The sequence below is a fragment of the Chamaea fasciata genome, unplaced genomic scaffold (assembly GCF_029207755.1).
Source record: "Chamaea fasciata isolate MVZ Bird 193981 ecotype frontalis unplaced genomic scaffold, bChaFas1.0.hap1 SCAF_7, whole genome shotgun sequence".
Taxonomy (NCBI): Eukaryota; Metazoa; Chordata; class Aves; order Passeriformes; family Sylviidae; genus Chamaea; species Chamaea fasciata.
Window position 1 is genome coordinate 28,902,523 of NW_027094092.1, and position 26,936 is coordinate 28,929,458.

A 26,936-nucleotide genomic window follows, 5' to 3' on the forward strand; every position below is an offset into this window, starting at 1 on the left:
ATATCAATAGCTGTGAGTTTTGTATGACACACCAGGAGCACATTCCTAAAGGCCTCTGCAGCATCAGCTAAGTCTCCTGAAGGTTAAGTCTCCAGCATGCTGGTGGTCCAGAATAAAGGCAGCACTAGAAGTCGCTTACCCACTCTAATATCATTTCATTCCACAGTTACAGTGACATACAGACCCCACCTGGAAGGGATCACCATCGGCAAGGAGTGTTGACAAGGATCTAGGGTTAGGCAGCTTCAATAGGTTTATCTTTACAAAAATAGCTCTTCTGCAGGGGTGAAGCAGTCAAATGCAGGACAGGGGAAGGAGCAAAGCAGCTTTTAACTATTAAAGTGAGCACAAACTAAGAAAAGCAGAACTTTGAGAAAGTCAGATAGTACTCTAACCATGGTAGCAACCTCCACTTGGAATTCCTCCCTACATCGTCTTCCACAGAAAACTGCTATACGGTCTTGCACAATTTTTCATCCCCCAGATCACCATCCATGATGTTAGAGCACACAGACAGGCACAGCCAGTGCTCCAGCAACTGGCATATTCACCCTGATCTGCTTCTGTCTCAGATTTCTGCATTGAAGCTTCAGCCCCTGGAGGGCACACCCACTTTATAACCTTTAAATGCTTAAACTGTCAGTGTCTCACAGGTCAGTCTTGTTGCCCACAGAAAAGCTTCAAAACCCTGATGTTGAAGATGCATCCTCCTGCATTAAGACACTCTTACCTAGCCCTTAAAAAATAAACACACATTTTTTTTGTACAAGAGTTCTCCCTCCCAAGGCCATACTATTCTCAACTGTTCTAATTTACCTGCATAAATAAAATACTACTTTCTTTTAGGACTTGCACTGCTTAACCACCAAGCCACTAATTTGTTTCATAAACCATTAGGATCTTTTTCACAATTCTACCTCTGGAAACAGTCACCCTCCTGTTTTGCTGCACTCCTAAGCCCCTCCTCTCCTTCCTAAAATCTTATTCTCTACTGATCCTCACTGAAGTTCAATCTTTTCTACCACTTTCCTACAAATCCCAATTTGCCTTACAACAGTGGTAAGAGCACAAGAAAGTTTTATTCTCTTTCTGGACGGTTTTATGAGTGTCTATGGATATGTCTGACACAAAATTCTTTCCACACCATGTTGGTCTTTTTCTCAGGACACAGAAAATGTTCTTTCTAGCCCAAAATGCAGCAGCAGAATTTGACTTTCTAATTATGACTCTGCATGTGTGAAAGCCTACCATGTTTCTTCCCTGTCTGTGGGCTGAAAACCCAAGACAACATCCACCAGAGGTGCTTATCTCACTCTACAGCAAGGCAACATTTTTCAAGTAGGACATATTTTTCTCTTTACTGACAAAGAAAAACATATATTTCAAAAGTAGCAGCAATGGTGTGGGTTTTTTTTTCTCTCCAACAAGAAATATTTTCCCAGTTGAATTAAGATGACTGGCTAGACCTAAAATACTGAGCCCACAGGATTTCAAGATACGCTTTTGTTAGTCTACTGTTCAATTTTTTGGCTTTTGCTCCCGCTGAAATGCTTCTTTCTATGCCAGGTGGATAAACACACTGATTTTTGTATTCACAGCATTGGACCCATAGAGAAGGAACACAGGAGGCATCTCCATCCAGCACCAGCCATACCAAAGTACACAAGCAATGAAGGAGCATCCCAACAAACCTCTTGAGATTAGGCAGTCTTCTCAGTACAAGAAATCCAGAAGTTCCCCGGCCCGTTTTATAATAAAAGCATCACTGTACTAGGCTGAGCCAAAAGCTCATTTTATTCTACAACAGTTTAGCAACATGCCCACTCCAGCCCAATCCATCTACCACATCTGGTAACTCATCTATGCAGCCTCACACCTAAGGGGTTACTTCAAATCCCTTTAACATCTGGAAGCAGTCCTCCAACTCCAATGCAACACTTTGCAGAAGCATAGCCTCAGGAACTCCTGTTTGCAGGGGAAGATGAACACTCCCCAGAGGTTTCAGTCCATTAAAAGGAAAATGTGTTTTTATATGGAGACCAGCCCACCCAGATAAGCAGGTACAACCTCTTGTGGCAATGCCATAATCCTGTCCCAATTATTTTCGCAAAGGTGCGAACATTTCTGAGCTTGCTGTTCAAGGGCCTTTAGTACCATCTTCACTCCTGACTATTGGCAGCTTGTTATCAGCAGTGTTTTAGTAGTCATCATCCAGACAGATTCCCAGGTTTAGCAGAGCCTTGACAGATTCAGCCACAAAAGTTGAAGACTCAACAATCTACAGTTTCCTGCCTTGCCCAACCACTTGTTTCTTCCTTATTACCCATGTCAGCATGCTGAGGTCATATCCACAGCTTTACACACCACACACCAGCTATTGCAGCAGTACTTGCAGGAACAGCCCAGACTGAAGTTTGCCACAGTTCCACAGCCAATGTACCTCCTGCTCTGCCATCCCCACTGCAGAATCACTGTCGGCTGGCAGCATGAACAGGAAGTGGCAACTACTCATGGTACTTCGGTTAAACATAAGGGCTGGAGGAGCAATGGCAGACATGGGTTGCACATATGAAAAACATTCCACATATTCTAAAAAATAGTTCCTCAGCTGCACTGGGAACGGTGTAGGATTCAAAAGGGACAGAAGCAAGAAAGGAATTGGGACAAGGCGATAACAAGCAAAAATTCAAACTCTTCCCAAATTATTGACTCCAGCAAATAAAAAGGAAAGGACTGAGTAAAACCAGAAAGAGACAGAGAAATCTGTATCTTCAGCCTAGTGGGCAGCAATCCTCAAGGAACACCAGGAAGGTGATGAGTCAGAACCTGGACTATAGTTCACAACTAGTTTCTCCTGAAGAACAAATGACACTTAGCACACCTCCTGCTTCCCCCTATAATGAAACTCTTACCGTTTTCCATCTGTTGCATTCTAACCCAAGAAGCTATGATGAATTTGACCAGACAACTCTTGAGGTTTTTCCTAAAACCGCTGATTTTCCTGCTAGCAACCATAGCCAAGAATTGAAAGCCCCTTAATACTGTGTGTGTGATATCACTCTTCTTGTCAGGAGTAATATTCAGGCATTGAATAAAAATAGAGGATTCAGATGATCCCATCAACACTTCTCTTAACCCCCACTTTCTGAAGACCAAAATTTGGTAGGTGGTAAAATTTCCCTCCCACACCTTTAAATTCTTCTTCAACAGTCCGGTCCTCTCAGATTTTGTTCCTGTGGCGGTTTTTTTCGTTTTTCTCAGAGGAAGGGGAAAGTTCAGACTAAACAAATCATATTTCAGAGTTTAACAAAAATGTACAGAAAAGTTTGGTTTATATATTTTGAAGAGATAAGGAAACCAAATATGCTTCCCAACTCCTTCCAAAGTTGCATGCATCCATAACATGACCACTGGAGAGACTTAACTTTTTCTGAGCACATGAAATGAAAAGCGGGCGTATCCAATGAAATATATCGAGAATCATGCTGAGATGTTCACTTTTCTTGATTTAAGGAACTGATTTTTTTTTTTTTACCTCAGCCTGTTCTCCCTGTCCTCTCAATACTCTGTCAGCCTCTCAAAACTCTCACAAGCAGCATGTCTCCGCATTTAATGAAATATTCTGATTTGTTGTTTTCTTGAGTCATTTGAAGTTAAATGCTCTAGAAGGCACAAGGATCCCTTCCAAGCACAGTGAAAGATGTAAAGCTGATCTCCCCTCTCTCAAACTGAGGGCAGTCGTCATTCCCAAATCCAAGGGTCAAAAATGAAAATGGGGCATAGAGATTAATCTCAAGCCTATCCAACACAACAAGAAGTATAATGGGAATCCTAGCTCAGAGACACTTAAATTAACCAGTAAAATATCACACTTATTTCTCATAGCACAGCAGTGAATGTAAGTTTACTCACATGCAGGTCCTTTGGATTTGCTTAGCCAACCTAGGACAGACAAAACAAAAAATTCAGGATTATTATCACACTATCATGGTTTAAGCAAGCAGTTAGCTAAACATCACAAAGCTTTAATTAATTCTTCAGCCACTAGAACTTGTTAAAATTAAACAAGTCATGTGGCTTCTTGAGATGCTTGTTACTCCCTTCAAGACATTCATTTAAGTTCCACTGCCTGGGTCAGTGTGTGCAGCAGTGTGAATATTACTATCATTTCATGAATAGTCTAATTCTGAGCCTATCTGCATCTGCTTCCTACCCACCTTTGCGGCCCTGGCCATTATTCTGCAGTTCCTCACCATGCTCTTCCATATCACTCTGCTCTTATTAAGTTCTACAAAGGGACTGGAAAGAGGAATTGCTCCTGAAAATGCTCCCCCTTTGTCTCCAAGAGGAAGGCCATCCTGCTTTGGGCTGACACTGTAATTTCTCCAAACTCACACTTACATGAAGCATACAGGTTAGAATCAAGATCACCTGTTCATGCATGACACTTCCCACATTTCTGTCTGGCCATCCAGTGCTATAGTGTCCTTGTTTTCATGGCCATTGAATTCATCCCTAGCTGTATAAACCTCTTCCTTTCAGCTGCATACTCAGAGACAAAGGAAACCTCTGCTTCGCCAAGGTTCCCAAAGAACAGGAACAAGTCTGAATCTGCTCAATGAGTGGAGTGCGCTCTAACAAGCTGCTCTATGCAATGCAAACAAATGCCAGTGGTATCCAAGAGCTTCTGTGCAGAATAACCTTGGCACTGAAAAGACCTCAGAACAGCAAGCAGCAGACTGGCTGCATTTGCGTCAGAAACAACACACAGGAATGAAGTCGTTTGAGTTTATTCAAGCTCAATTTATCACTTTAATGGCAATCCTAAAAATTAAAGAGCTAACTTTATAGTGTTTTGCATGTGCAGTCAACAAAAATCAGACTGTGTCTAAATCTAAATGGACTTAGATTCACCGAGCCTGCATTACCATTAATTTTAAAAGATTAATATTTAAACTCTCTCCTTTATGAGTATTGATATTTGCTTAATTCAGGATGTTTAATACTTTTACCAACACATTGACTTGCATTTCCCAGGATCAGGTGATGCTATTACCAATAATGAAAGGCCCATCCTGTTTTGATAGGTTTCTGACAGTGCCAGTCATGCATCCAAGAGAGATTACACATTTGGAACATAAATCATAGGAAGCTTTCAGAGTACTTTACAGACTACATGTTAAAATTTAATGAACAACTTAATCTGATACACTGTCATTCTTCCAAAAATAGCCTGGCCAGGCAGGAGGACCATTGTGAATGAGATATAAATACCAGGCCTTAAGGGACAGAGATGGGAGGGAGAGGGGGAAAAATTACAAAAGTCACAGCAACAAAGAGAAAATGGAGAAGCATTATCTGTGGAAATGCAGACAAAAAGGTTGTCATTGCTCTTCTCCAATGCTTCAAAAATTCCCCACCTCAATCTACTAAGCATCCTGGCTCTTAGCTACATTCCAGTTGAACCCTCAAAAAACCAGAAAAGACAGACAAAGAACTAAGCCTCAGTATTACTGAGGAGCTTTCCATGTCTCCTTGCCTGCTCATTCCTTCATTATTTCCCACAACGAATCTTGGAGAACTTGCCAGATGGGGAAAAATGCTACAACAGTGATAAAGCCCAAAAAATATTTCTGAGCAGCACTCAAGTTTCCATAAATCCTCCTCTTATGACACAGCTTCACTGCTTGCCCATTACCAAACGTGGCATTTGTTTTGTGTTAAAATATGCGCAGTGGTTAGGGAACAGTTTCCCCAAAATCTGCAGTATGCTTAGTGACTAAGCAACTTATATTCATCTCATGGCACTCGAGGATATTTGGATAGATTGCTTGAGACAAAGTGCTGAGGATTTTTCTTAAAAATCCATGCATAAATAAAATCGATTTATTACCAGACGACAGAGCAGATGCTTGCTGACTGAAAATGAGTCTGCTCTCTGCATTAACCACATGGCAAAGAGAACATCTTCCTGCCCCGATCATGAACATATCTATAAGCTTCCTGGAACTTAAGCAATAGAATTTCTAAGCAGCAAAATGATTGCAATACAATATACCTCATATGGTTTTATACATACGAATCACAAGCTCTGCTTTCTCACTCAGGGCTGAGCCAGGCATTGTCTCCATGCTTGTCTTTTTATGAGAACATTCTTCAGCTTTTGTAACAATTTTGAGCTTGTTACACTGGCTCCACATTCAAGATAAGCATTACCACCACCAGATTTAATACAGTCTCTTGCTTCATGTTAACATCATTTTGCTCTGCTTGCTCTGAATGACTTTGCTATGCAAAGTAATAAAGTGAGGATGGTGAGGTGGTTGGGGGACAAAGATGAGGGAAAAATGATTTTCCAAGTGCCTCGCCAGTACTCTTTGTTTCTCCATCTGGCTTCTCTGCTCTTCAGCTGACTTGTTCATTAATGTTGCTCATGGCTGGCACACTGCTGCAGGTGCAGCTCCCTGGGCCCATGACACAACACTGAGCACCCCCATCCCTCCCAGCAATTGGCTTTTGGGTTGCTACATCCCAGTCTCAGAAAACCGTACATGGAAGCGCTCCTCAGCAAGCCCATCCCCAGGATTTCTTCCCCTGCGTGTCTTGCCCTCTGCTATGATCCTAGCTCCCCCTCTGTTTTCTCACTTCCCCTGCAGGAAATGGTTCCTGCCTAGCCACTATAATCCTGTTTAGCTGATGATCTGCCTTGATCAGTTCACCACAACTGGTTTCAGATCCTGAAGCAAAAAGAACACAGAAAGGGAAACAATGCAGAATCACTCTCGGGTCTTCTGGCATGCCTAGCTAGTGCTTTTGTAATGTGACTGGATGTCTCAAAAATTATATTAAAAAGGATTGCCAGTATTGTGGCAGCTTTTCCCCATCCAGCAGCCCGTGCAGCACAAGGCATTTGCATACTGATTGCAGTCTCATTTGAAGGTGCTGCAGTGCCTAGTTTCAGATGGCAATGGTGCCCCAGGCTGAGAGGCATATCTGACAGGCCTATCTGAAATGAGGCAGTGACACTATCACCAACAACAGCAAGGCTGGAAAAAAAACATGGATAGCCCAGATCCAAAACCATCTTGTCCCTTTCCCACTGTCACTAACTATTCATGACAATCTGTCATGCTCTCAAGGGTGTTTTCCCCACCCTCTCATTACCTACAAGGCCAAAATCAGGTCAGGAAGACATATAAGCCTGAGATATCTGATTTCAGCAGTTTCTTCCTTCCAACTCAAAGAGCCAGGAACAGTAAAAGGAGATCAACTCCTCCTCCAGAAGTTTTCAGCACCAGCAGACTTTTCCATACAGGATCACCTCAACTTTGAGTGCATCTGGCAGCTAATGTTTATTCTGCTCTACCACACTGATGCAGAGGAATGTTGGTCACATGACATTCTCAGGTGCCATGATATGTCAAATAAATAGGACTTTTTAGAATTATGTCAAGAACTGAGATTTTCCTTACATAGGCAAGCTAATGCTCTATGTTACAACAGCTGCTCGAGTCAAATCTGTCTATTTGGGATTAACTCCTTCAAAGTTCTTGCAAGAGCAAACAAAGTTCCTCCTTCCATCTCCTGCCTCCTATGACCAGACATCTCTCTACAGACAAAAACTAGATCAGGGCTGGTCTGAGAAAAAAAGACATATTTCAGGGCAGACTGGGTAATCAAGCACATACTTCATATCACGTACTACCTTCTGAGTATCCAGTACGTTTCCTTCTTCCACTCATTTCTAAAAGGCAGATCTCCCATCTCTGATGACATTTTTCACATCATCCCATTCCACTGCTATTTATACTATTCACAACACTCATCCATCTGAGAAACATCAAGAGATGAGGGGAGGGGGAAAACTTAAGCTGAAAAGAGGATCCAATAGAGGGATGCAGGTAGCAGGTGTTAAGGTGTCAGAACACAGCATACAAGGAAACACTGAACGGATTCATCAGCTGTACAAAAGAGCTGGACACAATCTCTGCTTCTACCCCTTCTCATGAGCAGTTGCTACAGGGCACACAGATAACACTGTTTACGTGAGAGTCTCACTCAACAAAAACATGCTCTCAAGATGCCCCAAGTGTCCCCGGCTCCAGTGAAGAGATCAGAACGGAGGGGAAAAAAACCATGGGAATCAAAACTACAGGATGGAGGACAAGCACTTATTTACTAATATGTAAGACTCATTCAGTTCACACACTTCACGCTCCACTCAACAAGTAGTGATGGATTTTTTCCTGTGAGTACTGGAAGATGTGTACAAATACATCAACCATCACCAGTTTTCACCTAAAAATATACAGCCACTTCAAAACTTATAATCCTCCCCCTCCCTGTAGCATATATAAAGGTTTCACTTACCTGTGGACTGTGCTTCCAAGATAAAGGAACCAAAGATAACTAGCAGACGAAATAACCCATGGCCAGTCAAGGCAAGAGATGATCCTGTGTTGCTCTTTGATGCTACCATTCCATGGCACATCTTTTACCCACCAAGGTTTCTTTTTAAAAAATTTCTGAAAGATCCGGTTGATCAGGAGCACCTTGGTCTGAAAAAAAAAAACAGACAAAGCAAGAAAAAGTGTTGAGCCAAACACCTACAACATCTGGAGAGGAAGGAGGGAAAGTTAGAAACAAAGAAACCTTTTACATGTTCTAGCACTTAGGAATCTTGCTAAGTATTCACAGTTCTCAAGCTAACAGGAGCAGAAAAGCAATCTTCTACACACGAAAAAAGACTAAAAGGAGCTGTATTAGAGAGAGACCATAACTTTTCACTCACTGTCTGATGTTTCAAATGTGAAGACTGCCTAGCTTACAATTAATTTTAGCTTTTCCTTTCAAGACAGCCCAGAGGACATAGCATCTGGAGGATTTGTTTCAAAAATTCTTCAAGAGAGCCAGTCTTCCTACACCCCCACCACTTTTCAGAAAGTCTCTGAGACACAGCAGACTGCACTAGACAGCTAGGATATAAATCACTCAAATGCTTCTTCAGCCACCTGGAGAGGCACAGCAATCCTGACAGCCAGCCGGCAGGCAAACACACGCTTACGAGGAGGAATGTAAAACAACTTGCAAACCTCAGGTATAATGATCTGACAGGACAGAGCACAATAATTAAAATTGCAGGATGTGACACTGCTCATACCTGAGGACTGAGGGATTCACCCACAGCCTATGAGGCACTGTCACAGCAAAAACAGCCTTGTACACAAACACACAAAGCACAGTTGGGAAACAGAGAAAGCACAAAGCTGAACATTTACTTTTAATGAAGACCCAGCAGAACACATATTTCACCAACCTGCTATAATTTTAACCTGCAAGGCCGCCAATGGTAAACACACCAACAACCAAAAAAAAAAAAAAAAACACAAAACACCAAAAAAAAAAAAAAAAAAAAAAAAAACCACCAAAAAACACCCTGAAAAAAACAAATCAACCAATAAAATAAAAACAACCAAAAAACCCTACATGGAAGCACATTTCAACACTTGTATCCTGCTATTCACTGCACATCTGAAGCTCTCAGGTGAAAACAAATTTGCCAAAATTAATGGCTTTTTACACCTGACAACAGTAATACTTTTAATTATGAGGAAAGCCCCATTCAGCCACAGCTTCTTCAGTTAAATGAATATACAGATTGAAGGGAGATTAGGTTTTTTTACTTGGCCGAGTTTCCCAAGGAAATTCAAAACCGCTGGATAATCTCTAAGAGATCTGAGATGTGCAGAGGCAGGTATTGTGCTCTTTTGTACCTTGTGAGGACAAAGGACATCTGGGTTAGCACCCCTACTACTGGGGAAGGCAGAACCTTCAGATCCGTAAGTGCTTCCAAGATTAAAGCAATACACCAGCACTGACTAGAGAAACAAACGATTCAAACAGCCTCAACTCAAATTTCCAATTACTCAGGCAAAACAGTAGATGCATTATGGGAGGGAATATGTAGATTTGTCAATAAACCTGGTAGCCATTCTAGTGAAACGAGGGTTTTTCCTTAGTTCCATGTCACTATTATGCTCATATATACTTCACAAAAGGGCTATCTTTAAAATCTGGATTTTTCTTCTTAGTCTCTCTCAAAGAAAAATTCTTTGCATACACCCTGCCTTGAAATGTCATTTCAAGATGACATTTAAAGTGTCATGTGTATTGGAGTTGCTGCTACAATAAACTCTGTCTACTCCTTTTGTTTCTTGCTTCATTTGGAGGAGGAGGGAGAGGAGTGAATCTATCCTACTATGCCTGCAGCACAGCCTGTAGATTTCTCACGTATTCCACAGATAAGGAGCCAATGCTTTGTTCAGCAAACTTCCACCATGCAGAACGGAATGAGGATACTTTCACTTACCTGCTAGAATACCTTCAGCAACAATTAGACCACGGAATGAAAAAAATATTCCATGTGAAGAAGGCCAAGCCAGTTAATCTTTACATCTGCCCTGTCCTCTCAAGTCAGACCTCCTGCATGGCATCTAGGTTCATATTCAATCAGAAGAGGCCAGCCTATGTTCCAGGCCAAAAGACAGCTGCTCTTTTCCAAGAATCACTGCTCTAGACAGAATTATAGCTCTGAGAAAGCAATGCACCATCTTCAACAAACACCCTTCTGACTAGACCAAGAAAGCTCTGTCCTCCCTATTCCAATTTAATGAAGCCTCTTTAGTATAAGAACCTCTGAAAGTACTGCCAAGGTATCTTTTAACGGTGGCCCTCCCTGCCCTTGCAACAATGAATGTCAGGTGACAGAGCAGCAGCCAGGAGAGGTAGGAAGAGGGCATGCAATTACCACCAAATTTGCTGAGCAACATGAGGTGTGCTACTTTTCCCCAGAGACATTTTCCTGCCCCAAAGACTGCACCTAGAAGCCAGCAGTGCAGTTCTGGTCACTGAACAGCAAACAAGTCAGAAACACCTAAAAGGGAATCAATAATTAGCTTATTCTTGATTCACTAGCATATTGCTCCAAAGCACAGCACTGTTCTTCTCCTTTCTTTTAAAATCGGACATGGTTTCCCACACCTCTTCTCAGCTACCAAGTCACTTGAATCCCAGGTGACCAGGGATCCTGTCTATCACAGGCCCAGGGCTGCCACTCCAGGAATGCTGTAAACTGATGCTGCTATGTCTACAGCAACATCCCACTAAACTGATTCAGTTCGGTGTGGATTTGAAGGAGACACAAAGGTAGCCAGCCCTTTCAGTGGGTGACAGCAAAGACAAACCCCTCAGGATTGTTAGGAGACATGGGTTACAGGTACTGCTTGTGAGGATCCTTTGGGCTTCAACCAAGTTACAAAACTTGTTGCCAGCCTTGACTGTTCCCTGGCAAAGTTAGAAGAAGAGAGAGATTCTGACTAGATAAGAAACTATCCCTTTTCCCATAGGAGAGCTGATTTGGAGGTTATTTAGACAGACATTCAATTCTCTGAAAACTGACTGTTGTTTTAGCACATTCCTTATACCTACAGCTCAGGGGGAAGCAGCTTTCATAACAACTCCTCAGGCCTCCACTGCCTGAAGTTAGCTGGAGTGCAGTGTAGATCTCACACATTTATCAGACACATACTCTCAGGGGCATAGCTTAACAATTCAGGGAGTTGGGAGAATCGAAGTGTACACAAAGCACTAAGGAATGGGCTGGTTTCTTTAATGAATACCAAGAACAATAAGGCAGAAGCTGACTGTAGCACAAGTATGAAGAGCAAGGACATTTCAAATCCATTTCACATGCCACAGCCCAGGCTGAAGGGTTATGTAAGGATTAAGTTTAAACAAAGATGTTTTCAAAGATAATATTTAGTACAGCCAGCAGTGCCCATAAATACAGTAAGGAGAGGAAGAGATTTTTCTCTGTTAAAAGTATAACAGCCAATAAAGGTGGAGGGATTTTTACTTTCTTTATAATGGGAACCTTGACAAACACCTACTAAATATGGATAAGACAATAAACCACCCTCTATATCCACAAAGTCAATAAGCCACACACCCTCTTAGGGAGTGCTATGAACAAGTGAAAAAGTACCCATTGCTCCCAGCTTACAGACATCTCCAGCTCTTTCTTCAAGTCTTGGCATCAAGCAAGCTTCCCGGTGATGCTTCAGCAAGAGTCCCCCTCATTGCATGGCCAGCCCTGCTTGCACAGGGAACAGTAGTTTGTGTCTACATGAAGTCCTCAGGCAGACATCAGCTTCCACTAAAACCATGCAGGCCAGACTTCCTGCTTGCTCTTATACCAGCAGTAGCCCTTTTCAAAGATGACCCACTTATATACGGCAGGAGCTCTCTAAGATAAGCTCTTTGGGGACCTTTGCCATTTATCTTCCAGACCTTCAGAAGCTGCTAACTCATACCCCTTGATCCAAGATCCCTTTATAAGCATGTGTGAATTTTCACAGGATTATGACTTAATTTTCTTATTTTTCTTATTTTGTCACAGAAGGACTCCTAGGTCCACATGGAAAAGCATTCTTTGGAAGGCCATATGCTCAGGACATGCTCTAGACAACCAGAGACTGGACAGGGTCTGAAGCTCTCTAGCTGTTCAAAATGCCTGGCACAGTTACTTCCTGTGTCACTGTTGTTGGAGAACAGGTCTTCAACCTGAATTCTCCAAAGTTTATTTAGGGAAGCTTTCAGAATGTTTGGAATGCTACTGGCTTGCTTTAAAATACCATACTTGAAACTTAGCAAAAGAAAATTAGCTATCCTCACGCACATAATAAATCTCTTTTTTATCCACATGATTTCCCCCTCACACAATAATACTCAGACATTGTTTGCTGACTCTTGAATGCACACAGCAAAGATCTTAGCAGTGGCATGAGTGATGGGTGTGCACAGCATAGCTTTTGAAAAGCTAAGCACAAGCATTGTTCTTGCCTCATGGTCACGCTGCAAGTGGAATCTAATGTAAGCAGTGTGGTTCAGAGGATTTAACCTTCACCCTCAGTTGCTGGTTTTGTTGTATCCCTATTTTGCCTGCTTTCAAAGAGCAGTTAAGCTTTAAAGCAAAAAAGCCTTCTTCTTGGCTGCTAAATAAAAAAAATACAGAAAAATCAAGTCCAAGTGATAGCAGAAGAAAGAAATCCTTCATTCCACTTACTTTCTGTGGTTAAACCAGTTCAGTTGAGAGCTTTAAAAAAACAGAATTGTATTTTTAACACTTAGGGATAGCATCACAATTCAATTACACTGTTCGGTTTAAGTTAGGAACAAAGGAAAAAAATCAAAGCCTTTAAAGTTACCTGCAGGCAGTTCAGAAAAATCTTAATCATCTGACTTTTCAGCACAGCCAACTCTCAGTTATTCAGGATAATGGAAAAAGGTGGAAGAGGACAGGAGGAAATATGAAAAGCCAAACGACATGTAACACTCCTCCTGCCCAGTAACCAGATGAGGTGCTTGGTAGCTTCATTTTACACCTTCATATTTGAATTTTAAAAAGGCAGGTTTCTGCATTGCAGAGTCACAGCATAAAGCAGATGGGCAAATTGCACATATTCCCTGCTACAAAGAAGAAACACTAGGAAAGACCAAGCTGCTTATTCTGGACATTGGAATCAGCACACACCCTACTGCAAACAACCCCACTGCTGAAGTGGAATCCGAATAGTTGGATTTCCTTCCTCATTCCCCAGCTGTGCCAAGGGTTTGGCCTATGATCTTCAAATTTGGCTATTTCTTTCATATAATTGTTTTGATTTAGCTTAAACCTGCGCTTTCCCATAAAGGTTTCTAGAACACTTCTTTTAAATTTTAAAATGTTAAATTAAAAAAAAAAAATCCCAACAAACTAAACCAACAATTGGTGATGCACAACTTCCATTTTCAACAGGAAGCATCAGAGTTTGCACATAAAGAAGCCTGCTGGACAGGTTAAACGCTGAAATTCCTTTTCAATCTCTGATAAATGACATGTACCTAACTCTCCACAGAATCACTAAGGCACACCCAAGCCTTAAGCCAGGGAACTGGATTTTTCACTGCTGGATAACTAGTACCTTACAATTGGTAAAGTCATACCAATATTCCTACCTCAAGTGAATAGACCTGCAAGAATCCCCAATTTGTACAGCTTACTCCCCAGCTTCCTCCTCTCTAGCCTTCCTATCACAGTCAAGTCCTTTTGGCATCTACATCATGCTTTTGCACCCCTCCCTTGTTTGCCTCCTTATCTCACCTGATGCTCCTCTAATCATCCTGAGGGTAGCCGAGCATGTTTTTCTGTGGGCTGATTGCAGGGAACACTTCCTCCAGCTATTCCCCTTCCATACTGGGTGCAAGCCTTTGTATATGACCTTCTTCCCTACTGCAGCCCAGAGAAATGGACAGCAGGTTCAGGGATACTCCTGAGGAGACTCAACCAGCTTCAACTCCAACATTCCTTTTAAAGGTAAATAACGAGGAAGGAACAGACTTTCCAAGGTGTACAAAGAAGAGGTGCAAGGTTGCCAAGGGGAAAAGGGGTGGTATTCAGTACCTTTCACTGTCCAGTGCATGATGGAAATGCCCGAATCAGTGTGGATTAACAACCGCCAAGCAGAGCTTGGTTTTCACTCTTGTAAATAACACTCACACTTTCAGAAACAGAATCAGAGACAAACCATTAGAAACAGCCTTAGTATTTTGATGATCCTTCCCCACTTCCACATACTGTGGTTGTCATGCCAGGTCTGACACATTCACAGAAGATTTGAATTGTATTACTTAAAAACAAAATAAAAAAATCCAATTTTCCTTGCTTTGGTAAGCCCAAGAGAAAGCCCTAAATACCATTAGCTCCCCAGATTTTAAGACGTTTTCTTTGAAGTCAGAATTTCACTGGAAACTTTTTCTGTTTTACTTGGGAAGAGGAAGATAAGAGATCAAAATCCAATTGTCCTTTCAAATAAGGAAGAATTTAGTTATGGGCAGGCTGTGAACTTCCAGGAACCAGTAAGAAGATAAACAGAGCTGCGGAGGAGCAGTGGGAAGAGTTAGGTTAATGCACACAACTCCAATGCACTGCAGATTGCTGCACTATTACAAAAATGCTTATAGCAGTGGGATCATGTCAACAGTAAATGAAAACAGTTTTTTTTAAAAAAGTGCTGGATCAGCTTTAAAGGATTTTTTTTTAAACATACTGTCATCTATGCAACCTATGGGAGGAAGTAGAGACTGGGGGATTGTGGAAAACACATCTCTCACAATCTTTCTCGGTTTTGGTTTTGGGTGTTTTTTTGTTGTTTGTGGGTTTTCTGAAAGTGTCTTTATTTGGAAAAGTATTCCCTTTAGAAACTATTATTTCAGCATTTTTCCCCTGCTGCACTGCATCAGAAAAGCTAGGTTTCATACTTTCAGCTTTAATCAGTACAACAGCACTTTTACAGAGGACCATATGCACAAAATGTTCCAGAATGCCTTCCAAAAATAATAAGTCCTAAAAAAGAAAACTCACAGTAAACTGGAATGGCTTCAGGGAAGGAGAATAAAGAAAGCCGTGCAAAGGCAGAACTTCTCGTAACCACATGCAAGCTTGAAATGTTACTTTCAGTAACAGGGCTGACAAAGAAGCGCTGGATTGATAAAGTCACTTGTACATATCCAGGACGATATTCTCATTTATGCAGCTATGTTAATCTGTTTCAGAGAAGGAACCACAAAGCCTGTGTGCAGATTTTATAATCCCTCACTACTAGAACGTGCTTCTCCCTACCCTTACCATTTCTTGTGCTTTAATTTCCACTAATGTGGCTAAAAGCATCAGTCTGCTATACATGCAGCTGCAATATCATCGGGCTGCACAGCCACTTCAGAGGACATCCATTTGGAAGTCTTTTTCCTCTCAAAGCCCTCTAAATATAAACTTCAATGAAGCAGTCTGACATTTAAGTAAGGAACTATACTAGGAGATGGAGGAACTCTTATATTTATTCCTAAAAGCACAGCTGTGAGACACAACTCCCGTTTAAAACGATTACATTTCCCAGATATAAAAATACATACTATACAGAAGTACCACCCATTTTCAAGGAATGACGACAAATATTGTACAGTGCTCGTTATTTGTATCTCACCTTATAAAGAAGGTTCTCAGCAAGAGATGTATTGTTTTATCAGAACCTTCCAGGCTAAACAAATCCTTGATGTTTGAGTGTCTCTGTACATAGATCTTTTCAGAGATAAACAGACACACAAAAAACTATGAAAAATAAGACTATTCCTTAAGTCCTCTGAAAACCTAATCTTCCAACAAGATAGATCATCGACCAAACTGAGAAAGTTTTAAATTCTGATTTTGGCCTTAAGACTGCATTTCGGATTCTAACACAGAAGAGAATGACTCCAGTAGATCTCAGTAAGGTAGGCCTTCAAAAGGTCTCAGCACTGTGGCTTGGTTTTGCATCTGTTAGCTCACTATTTCCAGTTGCCTTTTTTTTTTTTTTTTAGCAGCTGCAAAGTTGCTAGATGTTTCTTAGTGCTTTTCCTCCTTGGGATGCACTGTGCTAACAGCACAGATGCACATGTATTGCCACAAACCCCTCCCTACAGCAGACATCCATCACAGCGGCACTGGGCACGTTTTATTCCACACAGCCATATCACTCTTGCCAGTGTACAATGAAGAAAGAAAAAATTGCATCCCCATTCAATCCCCTGGCAATTAAGACCATAGGACAATTAGCACACTGCCTGCACACAGAGCCGCTCCCGTGTCCCGGGCAGGTCCCCCAGCACAGCACCCTCACCAGCAGCAGGCTCACCAGTCTCCACCCCAACACTCAACTCGAAGATTTCAGACTTCAGGCAAGCTGACATTAACTAATTTCAAAAGTCAATAGGATCAAGAGAAGAGAGGGTGGGGAACAGGAGTCCAAACAGCTTCCTTTCTTTTAAATCACTCTCACAATTACCAGAATTACTCACAGAGAAGACACATCACTATGCAGAAGACCCTCACAGCCTTTTTTCCTCTAACTAGTTTCCCTCAACAGGCTATTTTCTTACAAGCAATCAGTTGCAATTGCACTCTGATTTAAGCAGCACAAGCTAGAAGAATCAAGTCAGAGAGACACTCCAAGGAGGACAGTGGCTTATTACGTGTCACAAGGGGACATGCACACACCATGATAAGGCCAAGTGCTCCAAGCAGAATCCTCAGAATAGATCCCTTACCAGTAGAGTAGCAAACCATCATCCGAGACCTACAACCATCATCCAAAGATTGTGTGTTAAAGATTTCCACCATTAAATTGGGGTGGGAGAGAAGCATGCCAGAAAAAAGTGTAGGGAAGTAAGAGTTTGCAGAAAGAAACTTTTCATAAATGAAACCTGTTTGTTGTATCTCAAGAGGTCAGTTTAAAGCTTCAACTTCTTCCTCACCTGACTCAGTGACATTTAGACTTCAAAACGCATGGCTAGTAAAGGGAAAAAATAAATTAAAAAATAAATCACTGTCAGCTGGAACTAGAGTAGCCCAGAGGTGGCAGACAGGATGCTCTGACTTGCCGTAGGAGACAATCAGTCTTCTGCACCACCCTGCAAGTATCAGAGGGATCCTAATTCCTCCACTCCCCAGGGAGGGGCCTCTGTCTAGCAGTTATCAAACTCAAACAAAATGTTAAGCAAAGGATCCTGAAGCAGCCAACGTGCACTGCCTCACTGTGACTGCACATTTAGCAGCTCTCAGCACCTTGTTTGTATAGCAGCAATGGTTCCTCAGCCTTTACTGACCTGCAGTCTAATCCAACTCTTGTACATCAGCATCTCCCCTTAGCAGAGCCAGCTGGGGTTGTCCCTCCACCATCCAAGCACTTAGAGGTGACCTGGGCTGAAGGATGACCCCTTGCTCTTGGGTGACTAGACACCCCCTTGCTCCCACACCCACCTTGCAGCTAAACATCTCCTTTGCAACAAAAATGAAACTTTCAGGAACTTCTGGGAGAAACTGGGCCCTTGCACAAGGACAGCTCTGTGGCCAGTGGAAGCAGCAACTGGGGAAACACTCCCACCTCAGATTTGCTGCCAAGGTCTGAAGTGTCTGAAACAACTCTCTGACTTAAGCAAGCAGCCCAAAATAATGGGCCAAGAAATTGTACAGACTTCTTGCTTCTAAAACCATCTCCATTTTCAATCCACACTGAAGTGTGGAAAAAAATCATTTACTATGCATAAAGATGCTCTATATTGAAATCATTCCCCTAAATCATGGCTCCAGCATCATGGTTTCCATGCAGATTAAAAGCCAGAAAGCTGGGTGAGAATGTTCCAAAATAGCCAAAGGTAACACAAGCTTGTTAGAATTAGAAGAAGGCAAATGAAATCAAAGCCAAAAAAGAGAGGAAAGTCACATGCCGAAAAAGAGGGGAAAGTTACACAAAGCAGAACAGCAAGAGTCAGCAAAAAGCTCAGCAGTAAATCTTACAGTTTAGTGCAGGGCTACAAAGTGATGCTGCACACAAGCAAGAATCACACACATGCCCGTGCTAGGTCAGAAGGAGATATACCCAGAGCTCAGAGCATACAGGTTATTTGATCTTCTACCTCACACTTTGGCTGTTTTCCTAGACCACCTAGGTCTGCAAAAGCACAACCAGGCTTTGTCCAGTCTACCTCAAAACTCTAAGGAAAACCCTTCCAAAGATCATATTCCCTCCCAATACTCAAAACTGTGCAAAGACAAACTCTGGAAAAAGCCACAGGCAACACCTCTTCACCACTGGGACCAGAGCGCAGAGGTGAAGCATCCTGCTATTGACCTGAGGAGTTGCCTCCCTGCCTGCTGCCCCTCAGCCAAGCACACCACTCCCAAGTGCTGCCTGCCTCTACTCATCGTCCTCCACCCCTGAATGGGCCAGCTACCAGGCACCCATCCATGAAACACAAGCAAGAAGACAGATTATGGAGTCTTTTGGATTTCTACTTTTTCTTTTTTTTTTTTTTTTTTTTTTTTCACTTGTCCAGCATACTTGTATTCAAATGTCAACAGTCTGGGCACATGAACATGAAAGATACCACACATGCTGTCCCAGACACCTCTAAGCCTTGCTCCTCTTGCAACCACAGAACTGAAGAGTGGAAGATCCCTCCCCATTCCCTCTAAAAAGTGCATTTTAGAGCAGACATATTTAACTCTCTACTATCTGAAGGAAAATGAACAGTACATCCACTTGGGAAACAGGTCACTTCCTGCTTTGCTTGGGGTTTTGAGGTGTCTCCAAGCACCCTGCAGGAGTACACTGAAGCCATGAAACTATTCATCAAGAAAAAACATTCTAGCACAAAATTCCCAGTGACCTCTACACAGCCTCATGGGAAAAGCACAGCAACTCCAGTTTCAACTGCCTTTAAAGGAAGACTGATTCTATTATTATTTTTTTCCAGACGTTTTGCAAATAAATACGAAGGTCCTGCGACAGCCAGTAATCCTCAAGCAATTTCCTGTCTCTGGAAACAAGGTTCCCCTCAGATTGAATTGATTAAATAAAGTTTATTAGAATTAGTATAAAGCAAGCCTGTTTAAAAGTCCTGCTCTTCATGTTTTTACCTGCAACACAGTGCTCCAAGCAGCTGGACAGAAAAAAATCAGCTATAAGAGCTTACAGCATAACAAAATTAATATGCAAGACCCACAAAAGAGTAAGGAGGTGATTTAAAATGACTTTCAACAGCAGAGGACTTTCATGTTCATTTAAGCTACTTTGAAATTAGTTTCTCAAAGGGTATGCACCTTTTTATACTGTACCCTTAAGACTGTATTTGTTTTCCCCATTTTGTAAATCTGATGTGCAATTTAGTCTTTTGAGAGTCAGCAATTGTCATCACCAAAGCTATTTTTCTTGCTGCGAAACAACTGGTTAAAGCCATTAACACCGTCTTTCAGTGTTACCAATTTCTTTTTCCTCTAAAGCCAAACATTCTAAATAAAACCCATACAGAGATACTTTCGTTTCTACAAATGCTACCTGTATGTAGAGGAATGCAAACAGCTTGACATCAGAATCAGAAACCTGCTCAACAATTTGAGATGCCTTTCTCTGGCATCTCTTGAACAGACAAGAGGAAGTAATAGGAAAGTAGTGACACTGGTGCAACAACTAAAGAAAGAGCGCAACCATTTAAATTAACATACACTTTACAAATAAAAATCCTGAATCTTTCAGGAAGGTTGAAATGTCAATAGCAGAATGGCAACGGTCTCACATGCACAGGTTAACTGAGCTTCTTGTTCTTATCCATAAGAAAAAAATACATTACGTAGAGTTTTCAGAAAGGGTCACTGCATAGGAATTGACCAAGAATTTGGGGGGGGGGTGGAGGGTTAGTGTTTTTTTCTTAATAATCTTACGTCTCTTCACTAAATGCAGAGTAACAACCATTAAAAAAAGACAACAAAACACCAAATGTCATCTTAGCTCCATCTATAAGGTTCAGAGAGAGACTGTATTGTGTGAATGTGACAGCACCTATATCCAGAGGAGCCGGTGGTCTGTCACTTGCAACTATCTGGATTTCCATTGGCATCTTTTAAAAAGCTACTTGCAAGCTTCATTTTGTGAAAAGACTAGTCTCTGCGTGTTTTATATACATTCTAACTCACCTAGAGCTGCTGTTCTGGGTAAGTCGAACACTGCATTTAACAGGTGTAAGCGACAGTCGGCTCTGGACAACGAAGGATCTCCATTATCTCCTTTTGCACTTCAGGGCCTGCTCTCCTCATGAAGCAGAATCATCCTTTCACATACAGAGGGAAGTGGGGGGAGGACAAAGACAAGCCTGCATTGTGGAAAATAAACAGCTCCACTAAGACTCCACAGGACACTACAAGGCACATTTTGAGGAAACCACCCTTCTTACAGCACACTACACAACAGCTGTCAGAAGCCTTTTCTCTAACACTCACATACCCTTCCCTGGTCTCTGGCAACACTGCCACGGCCTCCACCTCCAAGTCCTGCTCCTCAGAAGCACTCAAGTAAAGCTACTGAAAATCACTGCAGAGGTTGCTTCACACCATCCTTGAAAATGAAAAGAAATCCCAGTGAAACACAACTGTGAGCCCTTTTGAAAGGTAGGAACACATGCTGGTAAGGACAGAACTCAGAAACATACTTCTGAGGGACCAGGGTTAAGCTTCATCATCTCTGCCAAGAACAGTCATGCTTTAGTTACATCAAAGGCATCAACAGTCTTTGCAAGTGCCCTGCAGACAAATCAAATCTGAAAAAGCTAATTATATTTAGGCTACATTTGCTACAAAATAAGTATAATTGGGCAGGAGTTACAGTTCTTTGAAGAAGCAGATATTTATCCCACTGATAAATTTTTCTGACCAAAGAAAACTGTTGTGTTTTATCACTAGACCAACAGCAAATTTCACTCTCAGAAGTCATGACATAAAAGGTGACTCTTCCCCAAAAGCAAAGGCTCTCAGGAGGGAGGCCTTGTAGAATTTACAGAGACAATCTCAACACAACCATCATCAAGGGAACACTATTCCTTGCAAACACTGCACGTACTTCCGCCAGCAAGGAGAAATGCAGAGCAGGTGATAGTCTGCAACATCAATAGTTCCAAGATGCCCAACCCAAAATTTTTGCTCACTTCCTTTTCTGGGGAAATAATCTTGACTTGGTAACTGCAGGAAGGAGTCCTGATCTGATGGGAATGGAGAAACGCAGAAAGAAGAAAGAACCGGCCTTGTGGGAGCCATGTCATCTCAGAGAACAGCAATGCCCCTGCACACTCCTGAGAACAGGCTACAGAGCTCACCTGCAAACCAACCAAGAGATGGAACATGCAGAGGGATCCCAGTTCCCTACTACAACTGTTCACCCAAAATGCGAAGGGTTTGAGTTAAGACCAATGATAGTAATGTGAAAGATAATGCAACAAAAGAAAGATGCACAATCTACAGTGGGACCCTCAGACTTCGCAAACGCCTAAAAAAGTGCTGAAGAGGAGACTGAAACAGGGAATATGCACATTACTGCCTTAATGTCATCAATCCTGGGAAGGTCTGGTTCATGAAATTACCTGAGGCTGAGAGTTGAAACTATTTTTTAGATATTAAGATTAACTCAAGGTTCACAAACTCCTTCATTTCAAGAGGCAAAGATGCAAAAAGGAATCCTTGAAGAAAATTATTAAATCCCCATTTCTGAGACTATTTTTTTTCCCTCCACTATTTTAAGTCGGGGAAAAAGTATGAGTGGGAAAGAGTATCAGGAATGAAAGTCTTAAACAACTTCAAAGAGGTGGTTAACATAATCAACACTTCTTTTTAAAACCACACCTGAAGCATAGGTGGCTTTGTATAGGTGTCTTGCGTTAGAAATCATTTACCAAGAGTCAAACCAGAGCTCTAGAAACCTTCTGGAAAGGTGTTGGCTTACCATCAGCTGAATAATCCAATTATGGTGACTTGCGAAATGTCAGGCCTATCCCCAGCAATGCCTGGCTAAATTCCCTCACTTACAAGTAGTCAGTAGACTTTAGGCAAGCCTGCTATTTCACCAGAATCAATCTGGAGAAGACTGGTCTTTAAATAGCATAAACGTGGGCAATAGAGGCTGCAGCTACCACAGGTCTCTGGTCTGATTTTTCAGTTAAATGCTGAGACACATTTTCTAAAATAAATGACAGCCACATGCTTCCTTACAGCAGGCTCTCCTTGCCTTACATGGGAAACATTTCTTGTAAGACGCACAGGAAGCAAAGGTTAAATCAAATTTTAGTTGTGGGATCTTTTCATGCTGTGCGATAAAAAGCCCGCTGATCTCATGCTGCTTCCCCCTCTGCTGCATGCTCCCCCCGCTCATACAATGAAAGCCTCTTGGCTAAAACGTCATTTCTCATCCCTTCTCTTTAGCACATGCTTTTTAACATCCTTTTTCCTACAAAACAGCTAGTTGTTGTGACTCGCTGCAGAAGACCCTGCAAAGGAAGAGATGCAGACAGGAAGCCTGGGGCACATGCCAAAGGATAAACTTTTGCTTTCGGACAGGTATGTGACTAGGCAAAAAAGCCCTTCACAAGCACTTCTTGCCTCATTAACACTTGCAGGTCAAAGAAAAGCAGAAATTGGAGCCTACAAATCAGATCGTGCTGTGGTAGGTGATGTATAAACACTTAGCAAAAAAAGAGACCACTGCTACACGGATATCATAAGCTACCATCACGTGGAATAGAAACCACCTCTTTAATCCCAGCGATCACTGGTCCCAGAGATCTTACTCTCACAGCAGGTTCTTGCTATATCACACCCAAAGAAATACAGAGCTCTTTGGTCTACTGCAAACATGCAATAAAATCTGCACCACGCCTGTTCTTAATGCTTTCTTTGTTCACTACAGTTCATTACTCACTACAGTTTAGAAGACTGAAAAGGAAATTAAAAGGTCACTCAGATACATGAGCTATTTCTGTCCCAAATATGCCAATAATTTGACTCAGTAGCAAGAATCAAAGGGCAAAACTACTTGAAAGCAAGTTTTCCCTCAAATTCTTATCAGTAAATATTTAACCCCCTTTATATTTTTGTAGCTACAGTCACTGACATGAGCGTGATATTTATTGATTTATAAAATCAGATTTATGAAACGACTAAAAACGAAGGCTTTCTTTGCCAATGGCTATCCTCTCCAGTTTTCAGCTTTTTCCCTTTGTTTTCAAGTCTTAACAATGCCTGACCTCTGTTTCATTTCTCTTTCATTCCTTCCTTAGATTTTTACCACACCTCTTCGCACACATTCTAGCTCACGCTTCGCACGCAAGAATGAGCCTTCCCTCTTCCCACAGTTCCTTGTGTGATTTCCTCAGCTGAACTCATTAACAATGTCTCCAGGACTTCCCATGGCTGAAAAAAAAAACGCCCCTGGGCAGACAGGAATGAGTTTGCAAGGTTTTGAGGGCAGTTACTTGGTGCATTTCGCCAAGGCCCTGCGCGGCTGCAGCAGCAGCAGCAGCAATCCAGGGAGGCTTGTGCGGGCACCGCACCCCTCGGCAAGGCTGGGCAGGGTCCCCCTTGGCCGAGCCCAGCGCACAGGTGAGCTGCGGACGGATAGTGGAGGCTATGTTCCTTCACGAAAGGGATTATCGCCACCCTGTAGATACCTGCAAAAGGCTTCCCTAAGCAACCACAAACGGCAACACAGGGATCTCCTGCTCCAGGAAAAAGAGCAAACTGTCTCCTCTCCCATGCCAGATGGGCTTTCAGAAAGTGTGCAGGTTTTTTGGTAGGCAGAGCTGTTGGGGGGGGGGGGGGGCGGGGGTGGATGAGAGATGGGAATGGGGTGAGGGGGTTTTATTTTGTAATTTTTTGTTTTAACTGTTCCCAGTTTAGCCATGCCTCCTTAACAGACAGAACCTACACAAGCATACACCCCCTCCTTGGCTGAGATCATAGGGTGCTACCGAACGTATCTTTCAGAGCTTGATATTAAGCCGAAGTATTCCTGCAGAATGGAACGTGGGGTGCTACACTGGCAGTGCAGGGCAAATTACTGAGAGCAGAGGGACGCAGAAACACGGATATGCTATAAAACACCTACAGCTATTTTGAACACTGATTTTTTTTTCCATCAGAGTTTAAAGAACCTTTTGTTTTGTTTTTGCTTAAACTGTGTACATTGTGGCAGCACCTCAAAGACTATAGTAACTCTGTAAATACCAATGAGATTATTACAAAGAAATATGTCTCTTCTCAATGTTTTAGAATTTATCTGGCCTTTCCTTACATTTTATCACCCCTAGAGCAGCTGTTCCTCTTTTGATTATGGACAAAGATGAAAACACTGCTTTGTTGCACCCTTGTAACTGAGCCCAGTGGGGTTCTCAGGGAACATGAGTCTGCTCCCAAACACAGCTATCAGCAGGTTTCACTCTTGTGATTCTGTCTTCTAGTGAGAGCAGTATTAAAATTTTTGAGCCATCGATCGTAACTGAACAACTCTACCATTAAGCCCACCATCATCAAACAGACTTTTCCCTCTTTAGGCAAAGCACTTCAGGTTTCAGTCTCTTTCATGAACAGATGCTTAGAAGAGTTTGGTCAGTTGACTGGCTCTGCTAAGGGGCCAAACTAAGTTTGGAAGTGGCAGTATTTTGCAGTCAAAGCTTGTCTCACTGAATGTGAGAACTACAAGCCCTCACATGCTAAGCAGAATGTACAAACCATCACAGGTAATTTACAGCATCAAACAGAAAACAACAAGCCCAAGAGCATCCAGACACAAGTCTTCCAGAAAGGACTAGTGATTTCTGAACACAGACAGGAAGGGTAGTTCATTACTACAGGCTTCTTCAGTGCATGATGTGAGGCATACCCCTTAGGCCCTGAGGTAAGCACCTCCCCACTTCTACTTTTCGTCAGAAAGACAGAATCTGTCCTCTAGAGACTCATGTTTTCCCCACAGGGGATTGCCCCATGTCACTACCACAGTCCTTCCAAAGTAAAGCAAGAGATAAAGTATCAACAGACTGGTCACAGGACCCGTGCTAGTGCCTCTTCTCAGTATCACATTAACTAGAAAGCACAATCAACCACACACACACATTTTGAACTGTTCCACATTTGGTATCTGCATTCTCTCAAAAATGAAAGACAAAGATAACAATTGCTTCACATTAACCAGTCTCATCACCATATCCCTTACTGAATTATGGACATTTTTTTCTTATTAAATCATGGCAGCTTTCTCGATATTAACAGCAAATCCTCCTTCTTAATCTAGAAATCTTAAAAAAATCTACCACCACATTCTCCTTTGTTTGACACCCTTCTTAGGAAATACATCCTTACTGATGTGCTTATCTTTACAAAGAAAACCAGCAGGCAGGGTTCCTGAACAAGGAGTAGAAATAAATTTTGACCACAGATAGATTTCCAGAGAAAAGGGAAGAAAGGAGTTGCCTTCAGCTATGCTCAGGCAAGCAGCCTACAGAAGGGCTCGGTCCATAACTATGCCTGTTCCAGCTGCATGTGTGAAAGATTTCACACAGGTCAGCACAGCAGTGCATGCTCAGCACTGCTTGAGGCCAACAGAACTCCCATGGCAAAGCAAATGTGCCCCTTTCCACATGAGCATTCCCAAGAATACATGAAATAGGAAAATCTGAGTTATCTTCACCACGAAGGACTAAAGTTTGAGTGTTGTGTCAAGTACTTCATACCTCATGCAAACAAAAGACACAACAAAGAACAACTCTTTATGGGTGCAGTCCTCAAACTCCTGCATCCAGACTGCCAAATGCCATGGTCTGTCTGGCACTCACACTGCAGTTCACCTCCCTATGCCTACTCTTCCATAGTAAAGAGAAATAGAGGTTCAGGAGTACATAAGAAGACAAACTACACTGGCAGGGAGAACACAGAAAACAACCACTTACATGCAAAAATATCCTCAGTCTCTCACTAGAGAAACAATGCACGGGATACAAGGTGATGCAGATTTGCAAAGAAACTACTTTCGCTAGCAAAACCAAACCAAACTACCATAAAGAAGGTGGGGTGGAACACATTCTTACATTGAAGAACAAAGTGCAAAGGTCGTAAGTAACAGTAAAACAGAAGAAGAAGCTATTGAGCTGAGCACACTGAACCAGGGTTTTTACCAGCTATACACACATCAGATCCACTACCCAAGCAACATCTCATGCACCTCCTGTCTTATCTCTAAATGAACATTTAGAAAATCAGAGCAATAACCTGATACACTCAAGATAAGCAACATCACAACCCACTGCAGACAGGACAGAAAGAAAACAAAGAAAATTTGTGTACCAAAACAAAACACAGCAGAAGAACATCTGCTACTTTTACCAGGAATACCATATGGCCAATATCTGAGGTAAGGAGAATGAGTTCATTCATACTTAAAAGCAAAAGTAATATGTCATTCCTTCCAAGTTAAGAGGAAAAATGTCTGTTCCCC

At 42.1% G+C, this 26,936-nt stretch overlaps 1 protein-coding gene across 4 annotated transcripts in view; it reads right to left on the reverse strand.

Annotated features, from left to right (window-relative positions):
* SUSD6 (sushi domain containing 6) overlaps positions 1-26,936 on the reverse strand; it is an 81,353-nt gene that overhangs the window by 39,047 nt on the left and 15,370 nt on the right. For 3 of the 4 annotated variants that reach the window (XM_066188210.1, XM_066188211.1, XM_066188212.1), the window contains 2 exons: positions 8,371-8,558; positions 3,913-3,942 (listed from right to left, as the gene is read on the reverse strand). In XM_066188210.1, coding sequence (XP_066044307.1) covers positions 3,913-3,942; positions 8,371-8,491 — 151 coding nt within the window. In that variant the 5' untranslated portion in view covers positions 8,492-8,558. Of the gene's footprint in view, positions 1-3,912; positions 3,943-8,370; positions 8,559-20,602; positions 20,900-26,936 lie in introns of those variants that run through there. The other variant, XM_066188213.1, reaches the window with a different exon arrangement.